This window comes from Schistosoma mansoni, chromosome 1 (assembly GCF_000237925.1).
Source record: "Schistosoma mansoni strain Puerto Rico chromosome 1, complete genome".
In the NCBI taxonomy this organism is placed as follows: domain Eukaryota; kingdom Metazoa; phylum Platyhelminthes; class Trematoda; order Strigeidida; family Schistosomatidae; genus Schistosoma; species Schistosoma mansoni.
The window spans coordinates 17,439,099-17,462,990 of NC_031495.1; the positions used below are offsets into that span (position 1 = coordinate 17,439,099).

Consider the following 23,892-nt stretch of genomic DNA (forward strand, 5'->3'; position numbering starts at 1 on the left):
ATACATTTTGTGCTTCTTACTTATAGATAGTTCCCTGGTTGTTCATTGTCAGGTCCGTGTTTTTCAATCACTGACGGAACCTAAAGAGCCAAGTATTGAGGCCCTTTACATGTGGTATGTCTTGGATTTGTTTGTCCTTTATCTAGCTATACCGATATTGCGCCCATAATGTATTTTAACATTTTTATTCTAACCAGTAAACATTTTCAAACATAAAACTACCCGGCTACTTTTTATCAAATCCAGTAGTGTTTACACGTGGTATCTCGTACTTAGTAATGAATTTCTTTTCATTCTGTTTGTTTATTCGAGACTATTTCAAACCGCTTTTGCACATGCTCAGGCGGCGATATAGATCCTTCGGACATGTTAAATTTAACCTATAGAGGACAGATATAAACAATGTACTATTCATAAATCCCACCAATGGTAATGGGATTCCGTTCGTTCATTAACATACACATAACCACCCTTAGTTTCGATTTCGTTATATAAAAGGTATTTCGGTAGTCGTTTTAGAAGTTCTTAGACTCTTTCCAATTTAGCGTATGAGTTCGAGCACTTTGTGTATATATTTTGTTGTGGAGTTCTCTGTCAAGTTCCAGGAGTCAGCGTCGGAGGTTCTCAGTACACCTAAAGTTCGCAAAGCACAAAAGCTGCGACAGTCGGATGACCTGATCTATTGAAGTTATTCTCTACTTAAAAATTTCCCTGTAGTATTATTTACCTACTGATAAGTTTCAAACATATGGCTGTTAAATATCCTTGCCTAAAATAGGACCTGTTTCGCATTCGAATTTGTCTTCGGTGAGTCTTCGAGCTTCATTACAATGAGTCATGTTTCCGGAGATTTTTGCTCACGTATTTTCAATGATTCATGACCAATGTACTACCCCCTACAGCAGATATCTGAACAATGTTTTTCCTGCTATATACAGGTGACCACGTGTTGACTATGAGGTGGGTAAACAGGCCCTTACCATGTTTTCATCCCATCTGAGTCCTTCGTATCATCATATGGTGTCCTGATTGTTACTGGACTTCAAAGGTAGTTCGTTTTGTTTACAATTCATTGGGTGTCGGGCGGTGAACATAGGCACAAAAAATCCGATATTACATACTGATATCTAGCCTTTCAAGCGATAAACTCACCTAATTTTACGAACTTATATTCTATCCAGTTGTGACGGTAAAGTGTACTATGCAAAGACTCTTTCTAAATACCATGTTGTGGGGTGTAGTTTTGAGAGAAAACCGTGAATCCTTCTTGTAACCTATGGTGATATGTTTCTGACCAAGAATCTTGGGATCAACAAGAAAGTTTATCAAGTAATTCTTGTCAACAGGGCTTGGTTGTAAACTAGTTGTTTATATATTCTATGTATTTAGATCGTGAAATATTTGTCACTTAATACATATTTATCTTCTGCCATCATACCTGTACTTGTCTCTTACATTTCCTTTATTCGGCTGTTGTTTAGCAGTCCTACTGTGTATGACAATCAAGGCACTTTATTTGAAGTTTTATTAATAGGATTCTTACTTTCCAGTAACGTATACTGTATTTTGAGGCCTTTCTGAATAATCACCTCAAGATTCAGATTTCAGAGTTTCTTGCTTGCCATTCAGCACTCGTAGACTAGGTCACTCAAGTGGTTGTATGCAACAGTATTATATGCATGGGTTTCATTTTGGGTCTTGCTCTGATACATATACTAGGCATTTAAAACTTTTTGTCCTAGCAAACAAGGTGTTGAGCTATTTTGTTGTATACGTTTTCTTTTTGTGACAAACGTTTTTTTACGTAGGTGCCACTAATAAAGGTAGTATAATACATGGCAAAAGAAATCCATTTTCTCTCAAACTCTTATATGTAGCATTTTTATAAACATTTTGTCTCTGTTTATAATAGGGGTACGATCAATAGAAGTTGCAGGTTTGCCTTTGAATGCGGAAGGCTTTTCACAACTACTACTACCATCCTTGTACAACAGTTAAGTTTCCTAAATAAGCAGTTCACTTCTTATTCAGTTCAAAAACGACCTCTAACCATTTTCAAAGATAGGTACAATCGTAATAACTTTTATCATAACATGTGGATCTTATTTTTTTATTAAAATGTACATTACTTGCTGTTCAGTAATAATAACTATGCGCTCTTAACATTAAAGTTTTTAATTACCTTCTCAGATTCATGTCTTCCGCCAAGAATTTGAAATCTGGTTTTGTATCGCTACAACTAAACCAAGTAGAATGGTGTGTTCCGTCAAGATACAACGAACTTTCAATGATCGGGTATGGGGCGTACGGAACTGTTTGGTATGTCAGTATAAATAAACTTTGCGTACACTTATATTTATTCATATATCTCCGAATATTGTTTTATCTTGAGTTATCTTTTCTCTTACTGAGCATTAGTAACATTTCATAATTCCGATCAAGTAGTCAACTAGTAGGATCACTCTCACAGAATATCTATTACGCTTATTTTTATGTTACTTCTTTGTGGTGTGCTGATGGAGTAGGTTAAGGTTAAAACTGTTTGAAAAAACCTTGGTACTAAAGCTATCGTTCGTTGAATGAGATTCATTCAATTTAAACCAGGCCATTGCTGTTTTGTGTCTTGTAATTGTCCTCGAATATGTAATTTACTCTTACCTCATTGCACAGTTGAAATATTTGCTCTCCAATAAACAAGCGATAAAAGTGTGTAAGCGTAATGCTCATCTGATTCTGAAAATCAACGGTTTATTAAGTTTAAATTCAGCTCATTTCTATCAACCTTTAAAAAGATAAGTTTTAACCTATTTAAAAAATAAAAGTTCTTATGTTGGCAACCCTAATTTCAGAATTCCTGTACAAAGAGACTAAAATTCGTTATTTCCTCCTGCTGCGTGTAAACTTTTTAACTATTTTATGAATTTTGGTTTTATGGTAAGGAATTCACTAAATAGCCATAAAAAATACATCTGATAGTTTTGTTAGTTTTTCCATCAGTAAAATTAGGGTCAATTATTTAGTCAGTCAGTCTTAACCGACTTAGGGCCTCTACAAATACACCTTAGTTCAAGTTGATGTGTTAGCAATATGAGATGAATGCAGCAAGATGAATAGAAAAATAATTCTAATAATGTTGTAGTAATGATAATGAAAAAGACTAAACATCCAGATTATAGTTCTAGAAAACGATAAAAAGTCATGTATAGAAGAAATCTGTAACTGAAGATCCAACGAAAGAGTGAATGTATCTGCTTCATTGTGACCGTTTATAAGCCATGCTACCCAATATCTTCGACCACTCATTATTGTTATTTCAGGGACACCAATTAGATAGTTCTCATCTACGAACATGGCTTAAACCAACAGTCATTCAGGATGGGATATTTAGCCCACACTTACTGTCCTAGTTGTAAAAATTAGACAACGGTACTTGATGGAATGGTTAATTAATTAGTTTATTTATTTAAGCACATAAATATTGGTACAAAGGGGAACCAGATACATATGCGCCACACAAAAAATGTCATTTCATTCAATTGTGTGAGGGCTAAGATACTGACCGGGTGCCCAAACTGAAGCAGGTAGTTTTCTTGGGGGGCCACACCCGGAGCCTTTGACCTAAAGGCCTGATCCACAAGACAGTGGAGCATCGTAAGGAGATGCAGTCCCATGGTAGCCGGTGAACAACGATTGATTCATACGCCATTTGTTCCCTTAGGATACTGGAACCCATGTGCACCATTGATTTCGAATCAGGGTTTCCCAACTCCCCTAGGTAGACTTTCAGTGTCCACCAACCAAGTTAAAGCTCCGGACATTTGCTTTTCGTCCTCTCAATTTCGTAAACAACATTATTGTCACGAGAAGGCAGTGAGTAGGGCTTCCCTGGCAGAGGCTATATACGCGTGGCTATGTGAGAACACTTAGAGATGGAAAGCGGACTCTCCCCACTCTCGGTCGTACCAGGGCATTTGGGGGCGGAATGGTCAAACATTAATGACAAAGTATAGTGTGCACATCTCTGATATGAGAGAGACACAGAGTCATTTAAAAAAAATAACTTTGGAAACTCATTGAAATCCGTCTCCATCCCTATTTTTATGAAGTTTTTCATACTCTTACATCTCATGCTTGTTAGAAGTTGTATCTCATTGTTTGGTTGTTCGCACCTGGGAAATGGGTTGTCTAAGTTGTTATCCGGTAAAATGTATGTTATTATTTTTCTAGGTTAACTCCACATAATTTTTCATCTTGATCCTATAACCTCTATTTTCTTGCCGATGTGACTGCTTTTGTAATGTTTATGTAACTAAATTTCTCAGTGTATGTTAAATACTTTACTCATCTGTCATGTTACATAAGTAATTTATTATTAATTGTTGTCGTTTTTCTGTTTTCCCTAATATATGCAGTTCTGCCCACGATAACAAATTAAACCGTCGTGTAGCCATTAAAAAGTTGAGTAGACCCTTTGAAAATATTGAATATACAAAACGAACATATAGGGAAATCAATATTTTATCTCAAATGGATCATGAAAATGTAAGTCAATAAAAACGTGTTTCTAGCCATCAGATCCAATACTCAAAAGATTATTGGGTCTGTAGTTTGTCAGGAAAATAATCGAATAACTATTTATTTGACAATTTTGGGTTAATCTAATTGGTGTTGAAATGAGCACATACATAATGTTTTATTCTTTAGCTACAGTTAGTTTTGAAGTTGCAGTTGGCAGTTTATTGCCTTCACTTTAGTTTCTTTTGCTGAAACTAAACATAGTGTACACCGACTGACGTTGTGAATTACGACTCATTTGTGATGTAGCTTCATTTGTTACTATGTACCGAGGTACTACGACACTAGCCATTACTATGTTCCCGATATATGTAACAATTACTATAATATTTAAATAATTGTAACAGATCTTCAAATGACCCTGTTACTGATCAATTAGCAAAATTTTTCATTTGGTGATAATACTGTTAAGGTGTCAAGTTCATTATTGAGCTTTTTTAGAAACTAGATCAATTGTATAATCCGTAGCATCATAATATTGTCGTATTGTACCCCTCAATACCGATAAGCTTACCGTTCAAACCATTCACCATCATTAATTTAAGTGACTTAGAAGTAAATTACTATACTATTTGCTTTGAGATAACTTGTTAACTGCTAGTGAAGGCGGTTGTACCTCTAAATCTGTAACTGTTATATCTACGCTTTTTAGAATTACAGGAAGGTATAAAATAATTATTAGAAACGATATAACTCGTATTCGGAGTGGGATTAAGCTTGAATCCATATCATATTGTGTTTGTACGACTTTTAGAGCTGTTTTCTGTATTTTAATTTTTCTTATCGGTCATCAATAATTAACTTGGCACCAAGGTTTTCAAATTAATTATGGAAGTATTGTATGTTTTTTATGTGAGTTTTAACTAAACATTCCACTAGTCTGCTTTTTTATCTAATAACAGATAAGTTTTAACGCCTGGATATTAGTGTCTTGTCAATTTTTCTAGTATGATTTTTGAATCAGATTTAAGTTTGTAATAACAAATCAGTTTATTGTAGAATCCTAGATTCTTTCACTCTACTGGTACATGACTCTAGTAGCTCTCGCTTCAAGCCGTGTGGTAGACTACTGAATTATAGTAGTCAATTCTTGTTTCTAGTCTCTTTAGTGTCACTCGATCACCAATTTTATTTGTATTCTTCTTTCTATTCTTATAGATCGTTTGTTTGATTGATGCCTTTTCACCACAGACATCATTGAAAGAATTTTCAGATATGTATGTTGAAATTTAAAGTTTAGAATTTTATTTTTGAATAAAATTATTTTTATAGAAATAATAGTTTACAAATTGTGACTTGAAGCGATATTTCAAATATGCCACGTGACTGTATTTTGATGTAGTCGGTAACAAAACAGTAAATGCTGATTAGTTAAATTCATTTAGTGTTGTTTGTTTGAATCTTCCCATCGATGTAGGTACATCCAGCTGACGAGTCCCAAATAGGACGAAACGCGCGTCCTGGATTCCACTGCTAGCCACTATCCATCTCTGCTTGCTGATTAGTTGTTTTTTGACCGAATTATATGTCCCCTTTATGTCCAATAAATTTGCGGACTGATGTACATCCAATTTTTATGAGGAGTAGTAAAATCTCAGCGTATTCGGAAAACGTTGGGGGGATGTTTATGGAGACAAAACAACTTTCCTCAAGCGGATCAAACGTTTCAGTAAGGGTCACAAAAATAGAAAGTTTGGTGCAAAGGCAAAACAACTGCGTGGCACATTTATTTATCTTAGCACCGAAGTTGTGTGGTATAATGCCGCTTTCGATTCGGAACTCAGTGTCTGGATAATTATTAGCGAACCAAATTTAAGTAAATCATCTGTACGCGTAATTACAGCAAATCATGTATTTGTGAAACTGTGTGAAACGATGAGGTAGATGATGAACATAAGTTCTGAAAACTTTCATCAATGAACACTGAAATAATAAATACCCCAAGTTTATAGCTACAAATGGGTAATAATTGGAAGGAATTAAAGTTAGTGTACCTTGAATTTCAGAAAGTAAGATCTTATGACTACAATGCACTTTTTATTGGACAGTTTATTCATGTAATCCAGTATCTACGTAGATTCATGTACTAAGCCATAAAGTAAACCCATTGTGTTTAATTTGATTGGACTAACTGGTTTTAAAGATAAATTTCAACTACTCACACACTGTTACACAAATATGAAGGATAATTTAATGGTGAGTCATATTATGTAAATAGAACCTTAGTTGACAAAAAGTCAGCCATTCATTCGAAGTCTTACTGAACTATTAGTTAAAATAATTAGTGTTTACTGCACTTTCGCAGCTGGCATAAATATGTCGTTATAATCGTATTAATGAATGTAAAAGTTTCACTCATTAATGGCTATGATGGCTAGATGAAATGTAGTATTTTATTTGTTTCTAAGGATAATACAACCTTATGTGATAAAATGATGAGTGGATACTCTGAGAAACTTGAAATAAGTATGTTATTTAGTTTTAAATAGTTTCTTGATTCGTTCTAAACACAGATTGGTTGTCAGCAAGCTATTGCTCTTGGCTCATGTGTTCGGTAAATACTTACATTTTTTAGTAATTTTGTTTCTTATTGTTTGATTGAATTTTTCTCACCAGTTACCTAGTAACACCATTGATGGGTGCTGATCTTGGAGCTATCATTGAAACTCAATCCTTATCAGATGAGCAAATACGTTTTCTTGTGTATCAAATTTTAAGGGGTTTAAAAGTAAGTTCAATTAACTTAGAGGAGTACATTTTATCATCGTTTAAGTAAATTACCTGGGTTATTTAATTTCATTGTAGTACGCAAATAGTTTCTGAAAGTTATACAAAGGTAGTGTTGTTGAGACTATCATATTATGTCATTGATTGTCTGTTCAATGTTAACGATGAAAAAACTCTTCCGGATATATGACTTCCATAATACGTGTTTCGCGTAGACAATAGTTATTACTCTGTAAATTTTAAAAGAAGTTTTTAAAATATGTCAGCTAATGTCTTATTTGGTGTAAAGTCATTTGTATAGGATTACTGTTGAGTTTTTCAAAAAAATTTTATTGCTGAACCTTATGTAAAAGTAATTGTCATAGAATAATATTCCTTATGATAACTACAAAAGGCTCCGTGAAAATCAAAATTAACTGGTAAAAACTACGTTCTTCCAACTGGATTTAATATACCTGATGAATGGTTAGCTTCAGTGCCATTGTGAAAAAAAGTCTAATGGATTTGAGTTTATTTTCTCTTATTTACTTAGTCTAAAGAAAACTCGTGAAATTTAGTGTAGAGAATGGATTAAAAAATAAACCGAATAGATTTTGAGTTTTTTTAAAAAAAACATACTGCTTATGAAAATAATCAAGACCGTTTAACAGCAAATAACTGTTTCATTATGATTTGTAACTGAGCCATGCACTTCGTTGACTGCATGTATTCAGCAATGTTGTTTATAGTGGTCTTGTAATGAATATGTTAATATGGAATTTGGATTCTTGGTATGGCACTTTTAGGCTTTGATTAGTTTGTTATTACATAGATTTACAAGGAGCACGCTACTCAAAAACTCGGGGTTAAATGTACCTACTTTACCGTATTTTGTCTTTCTCATTATGTTAATTACAACATCATTAGAATTCGTTTCCCATTCATCTTACTGTTTTCATCTCATAGTGGTAATGGGATACATCAACTTGAACTAAGGTATATTTGTGGCGGGCCCTACATTGATTATAACTGACTAATTAGAAAAGGTTATATAAATATCAAATAATATTTATGTGCTGGGTTCGTAATAAAACTTGTAGACTTCTAGAGAAATTTGAATGTGAATAATATTGTTTTAACTAAAATTTTTCTCCACGTTATTCATAGTGAAAACATTTCATTCTTATATCCATCTAAACATACAAAGTATTTATTTAAAATACTAGCCACGTATGTTATAGACGTTTTTGATTGTTTTCTAAACTTATATCTTTGGATAACGATAATTAAATTTCAATATTATTGGAAAATTCCCTTATCAAGTATAGTCTTGGTAGTTGCGTAAATTAAAGTTCTATGTTGTCTTCATTCACATGTTTTGGAACTGCAGCAGTATGCTTCCTGTTTTTTCTTCTACATTCACTTGATGATTCGTTCTTCTGCTCTATGCAGTCACCCACTATAATTTAATGTAATCATGCATATTATTTTATTTCGTTTCATAGTATATGCACAGTATTGGCTTAATTCATCGAGATTTGAAACCGGCTAATATAGCAGTAAATGAAGATTGTGAATTAAAAATTCTCGACTTTGGCTTAGCACGTCAAAAACAAGAAGAAATGACTGGTTATGTTGCAACTCGTTGGTATCGGGCACCTGAAGTTATGTTGAATTGGATGCACTATAATGAATCTGGTAATAAAAAATGTATATTTATTCTTACAGTTTATCAATCTTTTTTCATTCCCTATTCACAGAAATGTTAATCTCTACATTTTCTCATAATTTATTTATTTATTTATTTAAACACATAAATATTGGTACAAAAAGCACCAGATAAATATGCGCCTCACAAATCTCATTTGATTTGTGTGAGGGCTGTGATACTGCCCAGGCGCCCAGACTGAAGCAGGTATTTTCTCATAAACACCAAGTTCATGCGAAATAAATCTATAAACATACTCTTTCTTCTTTTTATCGTATTATTATCAGTAACAACAGAAAATATGTTTCTCAGTTGTTAACAGCTTCGATAGAGAACAATCTGTAATATTAAGAATAGTTAAGTGATTAATCAGTGTGTTTATCGAGTCGTAATTTCTTAGGATACGAAAGCCGTAATTCCAGTGTATTCTTCTGGACAGTCACCACTCAAGAAGTTGTCTTACGTATATGCTGGACATAAATATTCTTGACCATATTAAATCAACAACTTGATTATTGTTTTCAATTTGTATACCAGTATTATTAAAACCAAGCACAATAGTAGGTAGTTTCACTTTCAAAATTATATCTACCTTAATTTTATGATTTTCTACTGTCTTTATAATTGCTTCTCAACGACTGTCAAGATTCGACTTCAATCTCTGACACAGGTGTGTCCTTAGTTTATCTTCAAAATGCTGAAGGACCTGTCGTTCTGTATTGCCAATTCCTTGCATTTACCACTGTCTTTGACTTGTCCTCTTCTGAATACCTTTTTCTCACATTAGCTGGATGCCGTTTTATCTAACTGGACTATTAATAACATTGGATGGAATTAAATAACGATATCTATTTGATCTGTTTAAAATGATGAATCTTGTAACCTGTACTATTGTGTTGTGTGATACTTATACGGACAGATATACATAGTGTGTTTCAAGATTTGGAAATAGGATCCTTATTGATAGAAAAGGAAAATGAAGAGAAGAGAATGAAAAAGAAAATCAGTCAAAGTAGCAACAAGAATAAAAGAACGATGAAGTTTGTAAGAGACGATTCAATGAAGATGTCGAAACGGTGTATTCAATGTATTGTTTTCATATTTTAAAAATGCTGTGATTTCGCATGATATAGTAAATTAGTTTACACTACCCAAGTATTCGTTCATTACATTATCAGTAAACTTTGAATTATTCACATGTTACTATCGATCAGCCTACCGAACAAGTGTATTATATTGAAAAAATTAATGGTTTCATATTTTTTTAATTTCTCCATTTTGTTAAGTTGATGTTTGGTCCGTAGCATGTATTATGGCTGAATTGAGAAATCGTGCACCTTTATTTAAAGGTGGTAATCATATTCATCAAATTCAGTTGATTCTCAATTTATTAGGAAAACCTGATGAAGAATTTATGAGAAAAATTAACAGTCCTGAAGTAAGGGAGTTGTTTTTTATCTATTTAATTTACGATTGCTATTCTTTTCTCTTGAGATTGTATTGAATAACGTTTATGCGTACATATTTGCTTTGAGGAATACTGAATCAGATGTTGGCTTACATAATTCTAACCAGTAAAGACTAAATGAACCATCGATGTATGTTGTGTCTCCGAAACACGCATACAGGATCCCAGTGTGGTCATTCACTTGACCTCACCTCGCCAAAATGGAGAGCCAACGAAATACACCCTCTGTGTATCTGGCGTCCCCATGACTAGTTCTCGTGGACTTGCAGGTGTAGACATAGCACTTAGTACAAGGGCAGAACAAGAACTACTAGGATGGATTCCCGTTAACAGTCGCCTGTGTGCTGTCCGGCTGAATGGCTCCGTAAGAACTCGGAAGGACAGGGACACACGTCGTTGCCGTTTCGTCGTTTCTGCCTACGCTCCCACTGACTGCAGCCATGATGAAGTGAAAGATGAATTTTACAGAAAGCTCTCTGAGCTTCTTCGGAAAGCTAGGCGCTCAGATATAGTAGTCGTAGCGGGTGACTTTAATGCCCAGTTAGGCAGCTTAAATCAAACAGAAAGACATTTAGGTGGGTGTTTTAGTATTCCGGCTCAACGAACCGATAATGGTGATCGTCTGTTGCAACTATGCTCAGACAATCGTTTATTTTTAGCAAACACTAACTTTAAACATAAGGAGATACATCGTCTAACATGGCGACCACCTGCACCAAACCAACGATGGACTCAAATGGACCATATTGCCGTCAGCCATCGTTGGAGAGGCTCGATAGAAGATTGTCGCTCGTATTGGAATACTTGTTTAGACTCTGATCACGCTTTAATACGAGCGCGCATTTGTCTGCGCCTCAATGGACGCAGGAAAAGTACACTAAGAAGACCCATTAGGATTGAACTGGAGGACGAGAAAGCCAAATGCGAATTCCAGAAACAACTGAGTTCACATCTAGGCAGTTCTGTAAACGAGACTGACCCAGATGCTGCTTGGAAAGACATACGAACAGCTGTGAAAACAGCAGTCACATCTATTAGTAATTTAAACCATAGGGTTCCAAAAAACCAATGGATTTCTTCCGAGTCTATTTCACTGATGGATTCGCGTAAACTCATCCCATCAGGCTCTGAACACGACGGAGAGTGTAAACAAATCAAATGTAGGTTAACTAAAAGTCTAAGGAACGATCGTGAGCAGTGGTGGGCAACGAAAGCAAAAGAGATAGAAAAGACGGCGGCTGAGGGCAACACTAGGCAACTCTTCAGACTTATAAAAGAAACCGGAATTAATAAGTCAAGTGTGAGTGAAATGATCTCGGAAAAAGACGGAACCCTTATCTGCTCTCAGCCCAGACGTTTAGAACGATAGGCAGAACACTTTAAGGAGCAGTTCAGCTGGCCTTCAGCTACTGCACAACTACCCACTATTCGCAGACAGTCTGAATGGAACATTGAAGTAGGTCCCCCGACCCCACCTGAAGTTCAAAAAGCTATAACTAATCTGAAACGAGGAAGAGCAGCTGGTCCAGATAGATTGGCTCCAGACGTCTTTATATATGGTGGTCCAGTTTTAGCGATCAGGTTGACTAATATTCTGACTAAAATCTGGGAGTTGGACGTAACCCCATCTGACTGGTCTCAATCACTGATTGTCCCAATATATAAGAAGGGGTCCAAGTCATCCTGAGATAACCATAGAGGGATAAGTCTGACTAACATAGTATCTAAAATACTGGCCTCAATAATTATCGGGCGCCTAACAAAACACTCGTGAACTGCAAACACGGGGAAACTAGGCTGGCTTCAGCCCTGGTCGTGGCTGCATCGACCACATATTCACTATTCGTCAGGTTTTAGAACACAGACATGTTTATCGGCGTCCGACAATGATAGTTTTTCTTGACTTGAAAGCAGCATTCGACTCTGTAGACCGAGAGGTTCTGTGGCAGTGTCTGTCATTGAAAGGTGTACCTCAGAAGTACATAAACCTTGTGAAGGCTCTTTACTCGAACACTACCAGTCGAGTGAGAGCTTATGGCGAACTGTCATCTGATTTTACAACCTCGAGTGGTGTCCGACAAGGTTGTCCACTATCTCCAATTCTGTTTAACTTCATTATAGAACTATTGCTGGAAATAACACTCTCAGCGACTGAATTTTCAGGAATTGATCTCCTACCAGGGGCTCCACTAAGCCACTTAGAATACGCAGATGACATAGTCCTGTTTGGTGAAGACGTTAACAAAATGCAGAGTCTTCTGTTAGCACTGAGTAATAATGCCAGGACGTCTGGGATGCGTTTCTCCCCATCTAAATGTGAATTGTTACTCCAGGACTGGCCTGTGTCAACACCTGAACTGACGATAGGGAGTGAAGTAGTCGAACGCGTCGACAACTTCACTTATCTTGGAAGTCTGATCAGCCCTAATGGGTTGGTGTCTGATGAGATCGCAGCACTGATTCGAAAGGCTCGTTTGGCTTTTGCCAAGTTACGTCACCTATGGCGAAGACGAGATATCCATCTATCAATTAAGGAACGAGTATACTGCGCAGCAGTTCGTTCTGTTCTACTTCAATGATGTGAAACGTGGCCATTAAGAGTAGAAGATACTCGTAATTTACTAGTATTTGACCACAGATGCCTTAGAAATATTGCTCGCATCTGCTGGGATCACCGGGTATGTAATAGTGAGGTTCGACGCAGGGTATTAGGAAATGATGGTAAGTCAGTTGATGAGGTCATGAATCTTCATCGACTGAGATGGTTAGGCCATGTGTTACGTATGCCTGAACATCGATTACCAGGACCCGCTATGCTAACTAGTATTGGGGATGGTTAGAAAAGAGTTAGGGGCGGCCAAACCAAAACGTGGCATCAGTGCTTGAAGTCACTAACTTCCAGTCTGAGCCATGTTGGCAGATGCAGACTATCTGGTTGGGGTCCGCGTGACTATTGTAAATAATGGCTGTAGTCTCTGGGTGACATGGCTGGTAATCGATCACAATGGAGTAGGTGTATACACTCTTCTTCCTTTAAACCTTGAGATTAAAATTGCTTCATATCTGTCTTCCTTCCTGCATTATATCCTTATATACAACCTATCTTTTATCTACTACCACCACTAAATTAACTATTTCTATGAATCCGGTGTTCATCTTGTTGTAGTAATGAGGTGTGGCAACTTGGACCGATGCATAAATGTGCCTGGTCCTACGTTGTAGCTGACTGACTGACTGAAATGAACCATGATAATTTGAGGTATCATATAACATTTAGATTCTATTTCTAGTATTTATTAAAGCTTCGATATTAATTTAACTTGAATAGCAATAGTTTTCCTACATCTTATTTGATAAAATTCTTCAAATATGAACGAAAATATTTATTTTGTCTTATCTGGGCTCTTAGCGTTAAATGTAGATGCTATATTATCCAAATGTATATTTGTATTTTTGCATGTTTTTATAACTTCTATGTTTGTATGTATGTAATGATTTTGTAGTTGTTCAATTTGATGGTACTTTCATCATGAATCGACATCAGTATAGCAACTATTTCCAATTCTTGGCAAAGCTTACCTTCAAATTGACATTTTTCTTGTTACTATTCCGTACTGTGTTAATAGGACGAAACGGCTGTTCAGTGCTTCCAGGTTTTCCATGGTAGTCTAGCTTCAATTGATTCATGATCTCAACTATTAAAATTATTATAATATCCACAAAACCCCTTCTGATAATGATTTATCTGTCTTTTACATATACCTCTTTGAGCATTGGTGTTTGCCTGAAACAAACTTACACCCTTTTTTATATAAAGCCAACACTCTTTTCTTTACGATTAAAAGTATTTTGGTTTGAATCCAGTCGTTTTCACCAATTTTCTTCCTTTAAAAATAATTTCAAGAACGACAAAAACCCAATGTTAGATGTAAGTTTCCTGTAATCTCTGTTTAGTAAATTAATCATCAATGTAAACCAGTCGTTTTTGGTAAATTAATTAATAATATAGTGATCTACCAAGCAAATTAGAAAAATATTGACAGTTACCACTTACTAATTATCTTTTTTTAACAAAGCCCACTATTCAAACAAATTATCAGCTATTCTCATGGGTTTATTGCTTGTTATTGATCACCATACTAGTAAATTTGCTATAAGCTAATATCTTGTTTCAAACTATATTATTATTCATATATGAAGCTTCCGTTTATTTCATTGCATATAAAAATCAAATTCCGTTTGTTCAATGTAATTTGTGGTATACATGTCATACCCTACATTTCATTGTTTACCGACTTCTAGTCACCAATCAGTCAACTCTCTCATTAGTAGTATTATTTCAACAAAATACACTTGGCTCATTTGTTATTAAAAATATCGTTTTTTAAATCCAATGTTCTGAGTGACCTCATGAATCCAAACATGATTTTTTATATCGACATTAAGAGTAGTGATACCACTTTGTTGCTCAAACTGAAGTAAACAAAGTGACTCAGTGTATAAGGCACTTAAGTTTCAACTGTTGAACACCAAGTACAAATCCCACCTTACCCTTTGTGGTTTGCGTATTTGGTCATTATCACTACCTGTTGCACGACTACATAACTTGAAACCTAGTACATAAATTAATACTTTTTTAAAACTTTAGCTTCATACTGAATTTTACAGCTTACTATGTTGAGGTCATGAATCGATTGAAGCTAGACCACCATGGAAAACCTGTAAGTATTGGACGGCCGTTTCGTCCCATTGTGGGACTCCTCAGCAGTGCGCATCCACGATCCCGCCTCTCGAGATTCAAACCCAGGACCTATCAGTCTCTCACGCGAGCGCTTAACTACTATGTCTTGCGTGCTTTCAAGCTTTTCGAAGAATGCAAAGTGTTATATTTCTCGATTATATTTACTACAATGCTAGGGAACAGTTGCGACACATGAGCTCAGACTATCTTTCATATATCAGGTTATTAGTTTAAATAGTTTTGTTTGTTTTATCAGGGTAATCAGTTAATATTATTGATCATTGCATAATTCACCCTTATATAAACAACTCTGAACTTATGTGACAAGTTAAATTATTGCAGTTCTCTGAACATATAACGTGTGTAAAACAGTAATAACCTCGTGAAACAAGTTTTAGAGTAAATGTAACTTATTTTAAAGTATATATCTTGTGTCATGTATGATCAAATCAAAAACAGTTTACATTATTACTGCGCTTGTTCATATTTTATACTATTAGTGTTTTTTTTTCTAGATGAGTTCTTCACCAATACTTTCATACATACATTTTCAATTTACTCTCAGTTTACAGTAAATATTTTTCTGATCGTGGTTCCTTTATTTTTTATTGGCTTACATAACTAACTGTACAGATCAAGTTATCTTGTAAGCTGAGGTTATTAGAGAACACTAAATTTATCCTATGAATAATTATATTTGGCTGCGTTGTTTTATATAGTAAAACAAATATGAAAATTTGTTTAATTGTGAATTTTCACTTATACAGTTAACACCTACATAAATCGATTGTTTCACATTACGATGTAACCATGCACAGCCCATAAAATAATCTTTTAAGTGAAAAAAATTTATAATCAGTACTAAATGTTTGTAATAGATTATCGAGTATCAATAAATTTTCAGTTAATAAATGTCTAATTTGTAACTATATTTTCATTAGAACATAATTTTATTGTCTTGCATTGGATTATTTAAAGGTGTTTATTATTATTATATTGTAAATTTCATAGTTTATATACATATTAGAATGATTGTCATATTTAATGCATATTTTTCATGTTGTTTATAGATGAATCATTGTTTATATAGTTTATATTCCTGGCACTTGTTTTGTAGCAACAGTAATTTACATTCAACATCCATTTGTTGCTATTGTCTTTTACTTTTAAAGAATTATCAATGACATTACGACATTACAGTGTGTAATTGTGATGTTAGCTCATTAAATAACCGTTCGTCTAAAGATGATATTTACTACTTTGTAATGATATAAAGCTTATCATTCTATGGTTTACATTCTGTAAATGACTTCTGAAGATATTATCATTTACATCTAGATGTTTTTCATATATTCTCAAGTAGTTGGTGTTATCATTTAAGCCAATAATATGAAATTAACAGTAGTGATCTTGAATTCATTTACTGACTGGTCCGTAGTATATTTTTCACAAAACTCAAAAACAAATAGAAAGTGTATGTTTAAAAAGAATATCAAAATAATATCAAACAGTTATTTGCGTTGGTCATGTTTAATACTGCATAACAGACTACCCTTCATCTGTTGGTTCTATTTTAATTCTAGTTACATGTTGTATTTTAACGCTAAACCACCGGATATTGCAGTGCAATAATTTTTCTCTGGTCACTTTCGTATCATTACAACATTAGCGCTTACAAATTTCTGCCTTCATCATTTGCTAACTTATACAATTTGATACACCCATAATTAATATAATGATAATCAGTTACAACATTTATTCATTATTATGCTGATTGAATTATTGGTCGCCTCTTCCCTATCAAACGAAATTTTTTTTCTTGTTTTTAACAAAATATTTAATTGACCATACTCAGTTATCTTACTTGGAATTTTAGTGAGGTCTCACCTCAATGGTTAAAGTTTTCACTTTTTAACTATCTCGTTTCACCTCTTAATCTGATTGCAGTCTGAGAAGATAGCAACTATTATCACCGTTGTTCTACACATGACATACGTGACGTAATATATAGAGTAAAAATTTTAAATTGAACTCTCTTTTGTGATCCTTATTACAGATAATCATAGTATTAATAATGTCACCATCTATTTTTAGAAATTCGAAAAATTACTACTTTTGTAATAATTCTAAATAAAATTTATTGAGTTATTTTTGTAAGAAAATTGTATCATCTCAAGTTGTTTGTTTTTTATTGTTAAAGTTCTCTTTTTAACCTTGCAACTTATTCTTATGTAAAGGTTTCTCCTGTACTGTACGTATGCATCCATGTATTTGTACATTAATGTGTTCAAGTATAAATGTTTCCATCCTGTTGTAATCAGTCATTATAATCAAACGATAAGGTTATTTCATATGACAGTCAATAAGTTTCTTAGAGGTTTTTAAATAATTATTTTAGTCAGTATGTTAGGAGACTTCAGTTTGTAGCTAGTTTTCATTGCGGACAAATCTTAGCTTGGAAACCATTCACAACTATGTAGCATTAGACAATTGTTTCGTCCTATTATAGGACTCCTCACTCATAATACCATCAGGATCTTGTGTTCTTCCTCAGACGGGGTCAATCAGTTATGAAAGTGAACTGTTTACTGTTTGGGTATATGAATATCTACAAAAGAACATTAGTTTTATACCTAATATATACTTCCTTCCTACCATAAACATTTTCTGCTTCTAATCATTTTTATTTTTTTAAAACACTGAAGTATTTTCCTTTCGCTACCATTCTTTATTCAATATCTGCTTTTAATTTGCTTATATTACTTATTATTTATTTGAACACATGAACATTGGTGCAAGGAGACACCAAATATATATGCGCCACACTACGTCATTCGATTTGTATGAGGGCTGAGATACTACCCGGGTGCCCAGACCGAAGCGGGTGGTTACCCTAAAGCTCCACTTCCTGATGCTTAGACCTAGAGGACTTATCCACTATGGTATCCACTTTTGCTTATTGGTGTTATTAGCATCCGCTAAGTCCACTAATCTGTGTATTAGTAACCACGTTATCAGGTAGGTTTTAGTTACACTTTTTTGTATCGAAATCCTTCTGATTAGTCAGCGAAATCAAAATGTCTGAAAAACTGTGTTATCTATTGTGATGTTGAGTTGCTCAGCATCTAACGGGATTCGAAATTATCTTAGCTCAGCTCGTCTCAATCACTTAGTATTCTATTTCCCTTGAGGTCAAGTAATGAATTTACTGATACTTTCTGTCTATTTTTAGAACCATTATTTCTATTTTATTCAAACACATAAATGTTGGTATAAGAAGGCCCCGAATATGTGTCTACCACACTTCATCATTCGCTTTGTGTGAAGGCTGTGATATTACCCGGGTGCCCAGACCGAAGCAAATGGTTTTCTTACGGGGTCACTTCCCGATGCTTTAACCTAGGGGTCTTATCCACAAGGCAGTGAAGTGACGTTGGATGATGCAATCCCATAATAGCCAGTGACCAACAATAGATTCATACGCTACTTGTCTCCTCGGGATCCTGGAGCCCATGTTCACTTTTGGTTTGAAATCAGGGTTTTCCAACTCCCCTAGATGGATCATTGGCATCTACCTACCCGGGTAAAACGCCGGACATTGGCGTTTCGTCCTCTCAATTCAGTAAACAACATTCCCGCCACGAGAAGGCAATGAGTAAAACTTTCATGACAGTGTCTGTATATGCGTGGCCACGTGAGCATTTTGAGAGGGAGAGCTGACTCTCCCTACCCTCAGCCGTAGCAGGGCATTTGGGGGCTTACTCCTATTGCATGCATTATAAATGATATTTTGATAAAATCAAATACAAATTTTATCAATATTGGTCTACCAGTGATTCATGTTACATATTAAAATCTTATTTATCGTTTTATACTTCATCTGAAATTAGGCATGACATTATGATCAGTAAATGAGAAAATGCTATTGTTGTTTCAAAATTGGTATTATTACAGTTTCGGTTGGGGAGTATCTTCGTTGTGCTTACCATCATTAATATTACTTCGGATTCAGTTTGATAACAAAGAGTAGTATACAGCCTCCATCTAACTGCATTTCATTGAAAATTCTTTGCTTTGTTTTAATCATTGTAGCATCCTGTCTCATACAAATTCATTTATATTTCATTTTTTTATTTTTAAAGGCATGTGGATTTATTCGCGATATCAGTAAATGCGAACCACAAAATCTGTACACATATTTTTCTTCTTTTTCAAGTGATGGTAAGTCAATAAGATGTAATTCGTATGTTTTGTAAGTTCATGTTTACGTGAAATAAATTCTTTTCACTCGACGTTTGAATAGTATCTGGTTTTTTACAAAGATCTAGATATCTTGGTTCTGATTCTATTTGAGCTTGTTGCTTTGTACATGTTAATGAGTCTAAATTTGTAATGGTATGACTGTTCCACTGATCCCTAATTTTTTATGATATTCTGATGAATGTCTGCCTATGATGGGGTGACCTTGAAGCAAGCGTTTTATAAAATTGTTGGTTAGAGTTTACTTATTTAATTTTTATTCTTTACTTCATCCAATGATGCGTTTTACGATTCATGCAAGTAATACCACTCATCGATAAATTCATGTGTTTAACTGTTGATATTGTTCACTATTGTGTATTAAGAAAACTCGTTCTTTATATTATTGTGTAATAGTAATGTTAATAATGCCGAACATTTCCGTTTAAACTCTCATGGATATTTTTACTATATATAATAATGATAAAATAAATTGCCAACTCTATTAACCACCTCGAAGGTCTATTGGGGTAACATTTCATAATAAAATTTAGTTGATATCGAGTTTTTGTTTTCATATTATTCATGAATTTCCCTGATCGGATTTGTGTGGTAATGGATCTTCTAAGGAAGTTATTGTCGTAAATGACAAAATCTTTATGTCCTTCCAAACGTGTTTTAGTTTTTCTAGTTTCAGTGATTGAATAGATGTTGGGTAACTAAACATATTCTCGTTCATAGAGGAATGTGGATAATTCTATTTAATTATGTACAAATACAATGTTAATGAGTTATTTTGTTGTCAATGATTTCAGCATTAATGTAATAATCGTTCCAATTGATGATTAAACAGATCAACGGTTACATTAATACGTGATTCCTCACTTCCGTGTTATTTTAGTCTTAAATGTTTAAAATGTCAGCGCATGTACTTTGGTGGAGATAATGTGAAAAGAGTTTCTTTAGCAATTATTGTAAGTTATATAGTTATGTTATCTCAATAGCTCAGCAATTCTTTTCAAACGTATGGTGACTTTCATTTCAATTTGTATAATGTTGGTGTTATGGTCTCTGCTCCGGATCGTTTGGTTATGAGGTTTTCATTGTCCTTTTGAACAACATTATTAGCACATATTTAAAAGAGACGTCTCCATGATCTCGAAATTGTATTGCTGGTTTTTAATATTTGTCCCATGATCATAAGCAGCCAGGGCTAATAAACTTTTTGCTATTTATTTATGAAATAGGTAAACATTATAAAACATCTTACTCCCCTTTTATTAATCACTGGTTTTTAAATTGACTGGACGTGTTTAAATATGATTTTCATTTGAAACTTCAGAAGAAATTGTATATAGTTTCGTTTTATATCATTCTTGTTATTATTTATCAACTGAATTATAAATAGATGAACTATTGGAGTTGTTTGGTCTTTGAATGATTGTCATTTGTAGTTTTGCATATTTTTGCTTATCTGTTCTTGCGAATTCTTTATTCATTGATTGGTTTATAACCATTAAATGCTTTAATCTAACATCCATATAATATTCCATACTTAAAATAAATATATTTTGATATTGTGAAGAAATGACAATGCAAAGGTTGTTATGGTACACGTTTTCCTTTGCGTTTTCTTATTTTTAAAGCTGTTGATTTATTACAAAAGATGCTGCACCTTGATCCAGATCGACGTTTAACAGCTGCTCAAGCACTAGCTCATCGTTATTTCACAACGTATCATGATGAATCAGATGAACCAATTGCAGAGAGATTCGATGATCCATTTCAAGACGATAGTAATGTATCTTTAGATCAGTTAAAAGGTATTTAATATCTCTGTATATATATATATATATATATATATATATATATATATATATATATATATATATATATATATAAACAAAACGCGCTTTATTTGTTAGGAGTATTCTTGGAAGTATTTTTTAGGAAAATTTATTTTTCAAGTTAAATTATGCCTTCAAACTGGTTTGTTGTTGCTATATGTGGTGATTTGACTTTGTATACATTTGCTTACTATTCACGTCTTACGCTCCTATGTTCATATCAATATTTCTGCGAAGTTTTGAGTTCCATATTCTAATTAACGTTATATTTGACTGGAGACTATAATTGTACTGTCAGTATACTTTTTAGATGAAAGCGAATTGTGGCATAGAAGCAAAAAAATAATTATTACATTCGATGTATAAATCAGTACATTATTCGAAATTCTGAAGTCGGTTTTCGCATCTTATTCACAGTATCAGTGTCTCTTTTATCCTTAACTAATTAAACTGGTTTACATAATATAACTTTCGCTGAAGTATTGCAAACCATTGAAATATAACACTAAATTACATTGATAGCTTTCTAGTTCTAGTCTCCCGATCTGCACACCGATTATGCATTTAAATCTAAATGACTAACTGTCAGAAGAAATATAATGTTATATTCACCTAATTTCCACTTATTTAATCTAGGTTAAATAGTTGTTATTTTGAATGTTAACTATCAACGCTGACTACAGTATTACACAAAATGCATGTACTTCTATTCTTCTACTTTATAACAGAAGCTGTATGGAATACGTTAGAGAATTTTGTACCGAATCTAAATTCTCTACATTTATGCGCTTCTGAAGAGACAAATGCAGCTTGAATGTATATGTATGTATTTTATTTCTATATACACGGAGGAATATTGTTTCTTTAGCCTCATTTATGCATCGGTGTATGTATGCAACTGATAATGTTTGGAATTATCACAATTAATAAATTAGAGTTAAACCCAATTGCCATTTACTTTCTGATCTGGTTGACATGTTTGCTTGTTCCGCATATTCCTAAAATCCTTAAACATGCTTTATTCTTTCTTTTTACGAAAAACTAATATTAAATATTCTTTGTATAAACATTTTATTTACATAAATATTTCTTCATGCAAACGTTTCTATATATGTAAACTTTTCGCTTTTATCCTGTGGCTTGTTTTTTATACACAAAGATCTCGCATTTTGTGACTATTATTGAAAACATTAAATAAAGTGTACATTAGTATTGGAATAAATTGTTTCATAAAAAATCTACATGCAGCTCAATAGTTAACCACAATTCAATTTAAGACTGGATATGTATATGCAAATGGAAATTTTTTTTAGAAAAACCTTGACAGAGAAAAATGCTTTTAAAGCCTTTTTTGTACTTCTATCATCTTTATTAAAAAAGTTTTTTAACACAAAATGAAGGGTGATGCTAATCTATGTTTTCATTTCCTTTTGATATTTTTGTGATTGCTTCTATTCTCACTTTTTTGGGATAAATTATTCACCATCAGCTTTTTCACTGTAAAATCATTTATTCATTTGATTCCCAATTTATATATAAGCTCTCAGTGTATGGTATTAGTTAATTTAGTCAGTCCTAAGGAATGTAATAACCTGATAGAAATGTGCATCGTCTTAGATTGTTCGTAATATTAGTACAGGTAGACGAAGTCATTATGACGAATACCAAGGTAGTATTAGTTATAATATAGGTTGACATCAAAACTATAGTTCTAGAGAGAAGAATGAATCTGCGGAATAACAAAAATAAAGTAATTTCTTACTTTTTAGTCTAAAAGTAAGTCAAGAGTCGGTGCATCTGTGACAATGTGATCGAAAGTTACACCCCAACTGATGTTCCCAACTGTCGATCATAAGAATCTCGCGGATCACAACCAAATGACCTGGACCAACCAAAGTGACTCAAATCGACAATAAATTCTCTCATGGACTGATGCCATGTGCTTGTTCTCATGCTTCTAATTTTCTTACAACCTACTCCCTCAACAGTCCTCAAGAGAGAGGGGTCAAACATAAATGACACGTCCCAGCCACCTTAGTGGATGAATACTTAAATTTTGGCCTACCAATTGGCTCAGTAATTTACGTCCAACTTCAACATTACACATCTAGTGGTCCTACCATATGCGAGCAACAATTTGAACAAACATGTAATCATAACTTGTAGCCTGAAAATGTCACCTACTTTGAAAGGACAATTTTCATAGCCATAAAAATAAACAGAATGGATTGTCGGGGAATGAATTCATCATTTGGTTGACATATCCAAAAAATCCCGAGTACAAACGATCTGTAAATCAGTCCCGGATAATTATTCAACGCCGTATGTGGTAGTAATTTCATGTCTTCATCCCAAAGTTAACTTTTATTCCTGAAATAGGCCGTGCTATTTTGCGACGGGTCTTGTTGCTCTCCAAGCTTTGATGGATAAAAGCATCAGCCTTTAAAGTAAAAGCTCTGAATTAATGATGAAGTTCGTCGGCGTGCAGGAAAGTGAATAGTCTGAAAAGGGGAAATAGATTTATGGACGTTGAGTCCATAATGATTCTTTACGGTGACATCGAGTTAAATGCTTAGATGTCTGTGGTGCCTAGTTTCCATTGAGGAAT

At 34.0% G+C, this 23,892-nt stretch overlaps 2 protein-coding genes across 2 annotated transcripts; both read left to right on the plus strand.

The window, feature by feature from the left end:
• Positions 1-2,287: 2,287 nt before the first annotated feature.
• Smp_133020 (serine/threonine kinase) lies at positions 2,288-22,098 on the plus strand (the record flags this gene model as incomplete). Its single annotated transcript, XM_018793481.1, has 7 exons — positions 2,288-2,319; positions 4,413-4,542; positions 6,984-7,041; positions 10,276-10,427; positions 19,341-19,419; positions 21,084-21,260; positions 22,013-22,098. 7 exons carry the CDS (start codon positions 2,288-2,290, stop codon positions 22,096-22,098), a joined length of 714 nt encoding a protein of 237 aa, XP_018647990.1.
• On the plus strand, positions 8,790-9,050 carry Smp_191040 (putative p38 MAPk; the record flags this gene model as incomplete). Its single annotated transcript, XM_018793482.1, has 1 exon — positions 8,790-9,050. One exon carries the CDS (start codon positions 8,790-8,792, stop codon positions 9,048-9,050), a length of 261 nt encoding a protein of 86 aa, XP_018647991.1.
• Positions 22,099-23,892: the final 1,794 nt, after the last annotated feature.